General features: G+C 39.1%; 1 protein-coding gene across 1 annotated transcript in view; it reads left to right on the forward strand.

Moving 5' to 3' along the window:
* Positions 1-374: 374 nt before the first annotated feature.
* The window catches only part of asb6 (ankyrin repeat and SOCS box containing 6), a 9,562-nt gene continuing 4,819 nt past the window's right edge, over positions 375-5,117 (forward strand). The window contains exons 1-3 of the mRNA XM_037681187.1: positions 375-439; positions 764-908; positions 2,198-2,373. Coding sequence (XP_037537115.1) covers positions 799-908; positions 2,198-2,373 — 286 coding nt within the window. The 5' untranslated portion in view covers positions 375-439; positions 764-798. The remainder of the gene's footprint in view (positions 440-763; positions 909-2,197; positions 2,374-5,117) is intronic.

A 5,117-nucleotide genomic window follows, 5' to 3' on the forward strand; every position in this document is an offset into this window, starting at 1 on the left:
TACCAGTTGCACCACCATACTGCCCACTGTCATTAATGATCTTAATAAACTATATTTTTCATTAGTGAATTGTTCACAGTGTTGGAACTTGCATTTTGTTTTTAATTTATCTAATAGCAACAGACAAATGTAACATACAAATGTAATGTTAGTGGAAGGTGTTTTGTTAAAATGTTAATAATAATTTTTTCCCTTAAACACGAAATATATCATGGAGATTTTTTTTGTCTTCAATTCATTTATTTATTTATTATTGTTATTATTATTATTATTATTATTATTATTATTATTATTATTATTATTATTATCATCATTATTATTGTGACACGGAACCATTGTTAGTTTTCAGTTTTAATGGGAATAAAATCAGCGTAGGACTGTTATTGGCGTGAGGTCAACTTCCGGCTTTCAAAAAAAAAAAAAAAAGATAACAGATCTTGTGAGTAACTATTTGGTTGTTCACAATTTTTATGAGTTTTATCCACTTTTTAAGTAATGATTGAAATCGGTTTTAATAATAAAAGTCGGCATGTAAATTATGCGAAGCTAGCATTAACATTAGCTGTAGCTGGGATGTATCGTAAACCTGTCAGACATTGTTTGTTAAAACCGAACTCTGCAATGAGAGCAACATATAGCGTTCTTTTAACAGCACGTTATTATGTAAAGTTATACTGTTCAAATTAAAAGCATGCAGCAGGTGTATGTATAAAGCCTGACATGACTTCGCGGCTCTGAAAACTTGTGCTTGTTCGTCTTTTAGATTCCGACGGTGTTTAAATTAAAGGTGGAGGAGCCATGCCTTTCCTTCATGGGTTTCGAAGGATTATTTACGAATATCAACCGCTTGTAAATGCTGTCATGCGGATTGTTGGACTCGACGAAGAAGATGGCAGTCAAGACAACAGGTAAAAGTGACTTTTGCTTTCTATTGACTGTTTATGTGACACCTGAAAACTGACTAAAGCATTACAGTGCAATATATGGTAATGTCCAGAGGTGGACAGTCAGTACTGAAAATGTTTACTCAAGTACGAGTACAGTTACAAGTAAAAGTACTGATGTTATGAAAATACTTAAGTAAAAGTACAAAGTCCTCCTCAAAAGTACTCAGAGTATTAATTAGCTTTTAACCGGTTGATGTTTTATTGTGTTGTCCATAGAAGTCATTCAGTTTATTTACTGTTTATAATAGTTACATTCAAAGTACATTTCTCAGAATCTCCGTCTTATTTTAGTACCAGGCAAACTGATGGCAGTGAGATCTTTGAATACTTAGCCAAACTAATAACACACACATCCATCCATCCATTATCTTTTACCCGCTTCTTCCATTTTGGGTCACATAAAAAAGCAAGATCATACAGGTAGCTGTAAAACCTCATATACCACAATATGTTTTTAGAGATTAGATTGAAGTCTTGTGAGCTGCTGTCACCGTAGAGATCAAATAAAGTTTACATCTGGACTCTGTCTCCTTTTCACCCTCTGTACATGAAACATTCCTCCAGGTACGGCCATGGGCACTCGTCCTCAGCCTTTACCTCGTCATTTTCTCTGTTGACAGGGTTGTCCTCTGTCTCCATTTTGTCTTTTTCTCCAAATCTTCGGCCCATAAATGACTCTCTACTTTACGGAGTTGTCCTTTGCTTACGTCATAGGTAATTGGCGTTCATGATCTGAGAGTCTTATTGTCTACAAAGAAGCAGATGAACGGTTTGAATGTTAATTCAGATTGTGGCCGTACTCAGTAGTGACTTCTGATTTTAAAAGTAGTGAAGTAGATTACATGGTCTAAATTGTACTTAAGTATGAGTTTTTTTCATTTTCATTTAGCCTTTATTTATACAGGTTAGTCTCATTGAGCCACGAGAACTCATTTTCAAGAGAGACCTGTTTAGGGAGCACATGGTGGGGGTTAAGGGCCTTGCTCATGGGCCCAGAGTGGGGCGTGAACCGGCGATCTTCGGATCACAAGCCCACCTCTCTAACCTCTGCGCCACCACTCCCCCCAGTAAATTACACACTTGAAAGAAATACACATAAAAGTACAAGTACCCAAAATACCTACTTAATTACAGTAATGTGAGTATTTGTAATTTGTTACTTCCACCCCTGGTAATATCTCAACCAATGCATTGCACCACTGGTGGCATTTTAAAGGTTTGGTTGAATCATTTGTTTTCTCTCTTGTCAGAAGTCCTGAGGTTGAGTCCAGTCGGTGTAGCTCGTTAGTGGAGTTTCTGGAGCAGGAGGCCCAGTCTGACGTGTTTGTGGAAGGCATCAGCTACGCCCTGTTTAAACTGGCAGAGCGGGGACTAGTGTACGCGGCCAAGATCCTCCTGCGATATGGAGCTGATATAAACTTTGAAGGTGAGTACCGGTAATCACTTGCGATGTCTGTTTTCTAAAATGTCTGACAAAATGTGGAATCACCTCACTTAGAAGATGTTCATTTACTTATGTTGTCCAAGTATATGTTTGCATATGTAAACATGTCACATGTTTAAAAATAGAAAATTGTTGTAGTTAAAGGAACAGTTTTACAGACAAATACAACAAAGATAATAGCATAAAGTTACTGAAATGAATCATACTTGTACACCAAGAAAAACTTCAAAGCCTCAGAACTTAAAAAGGAAACAATATGTCCTGGAAATAAAAGTAAAAAAAACGTGTGGGTAAAACCAGGTGAACAAGTCAGAATACTAATGTGAATACTAATGTATCTGAAATGAGGTCAAAATTAAATGTAAATCAGTATTTAAACCTTAATAAAAAAGGACAAGTGATCTAAAGTAAAGGAGTGATAGATTTTAATGATGGATAAACAGATGTTCAGTAACAAAACTCACCAATCTGAACTGGTAATATAGAGGATGCTGGGACTTTTGTAAAAAGTCTAATGAAACCTATGGTGACTAGCTGGGAGAAAAAAATCAAGTTTTGAGTGGGGGGGGATGAAGGGTTCTTTCATTGCTGCTACAATAAATGTACAGGTCTACATATGTTATTTTTTGGACACTTTTCTCAAGTCATCAACTAAAAGTTAGGATAATGATGCAAAAAGCCATCCATCCATCCATACATCATCTATCCATCCATACATACATACATCATTATCTTCTGCTTGTTCTGAAGTCGGGTCGTGGGGGCAGCATCTTGAGCAGGGAGGTCCAGACATCTCTTTCCACAGCCACCTCTTCCAGCTCTTCTGGGAGGACTCCAAAGCATTATCAGGCCAACCGACAGACATAGTCTCACCAGCATGTCCTGGGTCTTCCCCGGGGTCTCCTCCCAGTCAGACATGCCTGAAGCACCTCAACTGGTTCCTCTCCATGTGGAGGAACAGCAGTTCTACTTCGAGTCTCTCCTGATAACTGAACTTCTCACCCTATCTCTAAGAGAGAGTTCAGCTGCCCTGCAGAGGAAACATTTAAACCACCTGTGTCCACGATCTCATTCTTTCAGTCACTACCCAGAGTTCATGACCATAGGTGAGGGTAGGAACATAGACCGACCGGTAAATAGAGAGCTTTGCCTTACAGCTTTAGCTCCCTCTTCACCACAACGGATTGGTACAAAGTCCACAATACTGCAGATGCTGTACCAATCTGTCTGTTAATCTCACGCTCCATTCTTCCCTCACTCGTGAACAAAACCCCGAGATACTTGAACTTCTCCACTTGACGCAGAACCTCACCCTCAACTTGAAGAGACCAATCCACCCTTTTCCGACTGAGGACCATGACCTCGGATTTGAAGATGCTGATTCTCATCCCAGCCGCATCACCGCTCCAGCGAGAGCTGGAGACCACGTCACAACGACGCCAACGGGACCACATCATCTGCAAAGAGCAGAGGTGGAATCCTGAGGCCACAAAACCAGAATCCCTCGCCCCATGGCTGCACCGAGAAATTCTGATGCTAAAAGCCATTTTCTACAATTTCTCATTGTACCAGAAAGAAAAAGAAAAAAAGTTTGAAAACAAATCTACTAGTGCGACACAGTGGCACAACTGGTAGAGCTGCTGCCTCTAAGCGAGAAGGTCACCTGATCAAATCCCGGACCTTTCTGGGTGGAGTTTGCATGTTCTCTCCGCACGTGTGAGTTTTCTCCAGGTACTCCAGTTTCCTCCAACAGACCAAAAACATGCATGTTAGGCTGATTGGTAACTCTAAATTGTCTCTAGGTGTGAGTGAGAGAGTGAATGGTTGTTTGTCTCTATGTGTCCCTGTGATGGACTGGACTCCTGTCCAGGGTGCAGTGGCGATTTTAACCTCTTTTTGTGGGCGCTCAAGCACCCCTAAATTTTAACTCAACACCCCTGAAAAATAAAGTTAATATATATATATATACAGTAGTCCCTCGCTACTTCACAGTTCATTTTTTGCAGATTCTCTATCGCGGTTTTTCAAAATAAGATTGGTCATGACACAATTGGCTGATTGATGGATGAGCCATGGGTTTACTTTAAATAAATTATTTGAAATGATTTTGCACCATGTATGCAGCCCACAAGTGCAGGGAAAGCTCCCTCCTGCAGCTGATCAGCTGATCTCCTTCTTTGCTGCACACACACACATTTCTCCTGCTGCAGCTTTGTGAAGGGTTAACCCTTTGCTGTCCAAATGCACTGATCAACTTTTGTTTTCCATCTTAAAATTCAAAGTGTCACATGGTAAAATCATCATAATCACAAAATATAAAAATGTTAAAAGTTATTTTTTATTATTTTAGAACTTCATGTTCAGCTGTTTTAGTGTAAGTGATCAAGAAGTACATTTCTGCTCCGTGCTGCAGAGCTGAAGCTGTGTGACATCCCTTTGATGTCCTGCTGCACTTCTCTTCTCTACAATTTAAATTCTGTAACATTTTAAATAAACAACGGATTGTTTATTTAAAATGTTACAGTATTAAATTTAAATTGTTTATTTAAGGAGAGAGACTGGGAGTAACAGGTGATGAGTGGCTGGCACGTCATGACAAAGTTTACTGAACTTGAACTGAACTTGAACTTGAACTACTGTATTCCTACTTAGCAGTTTTTCTCTTATCACGGGTGGGTGTGGACCCAAACACCCGTGATAAACGAAGAACTAATATATATATATAT

This window comes from Nematolebias whitei, chromosome 8 (genome assembly GCF_014905685.2).
Source record: "Nematolebias whitei isolate Nwh7 chromosome 8, NemWhi1, whole genome shotgun sequence".
NCBI lineage: Eukaryota > Metazoa > Chordata > Actinopteri > Cyprinodontiformes > Rivulidae > Nematolebias > Nematolebias whitei.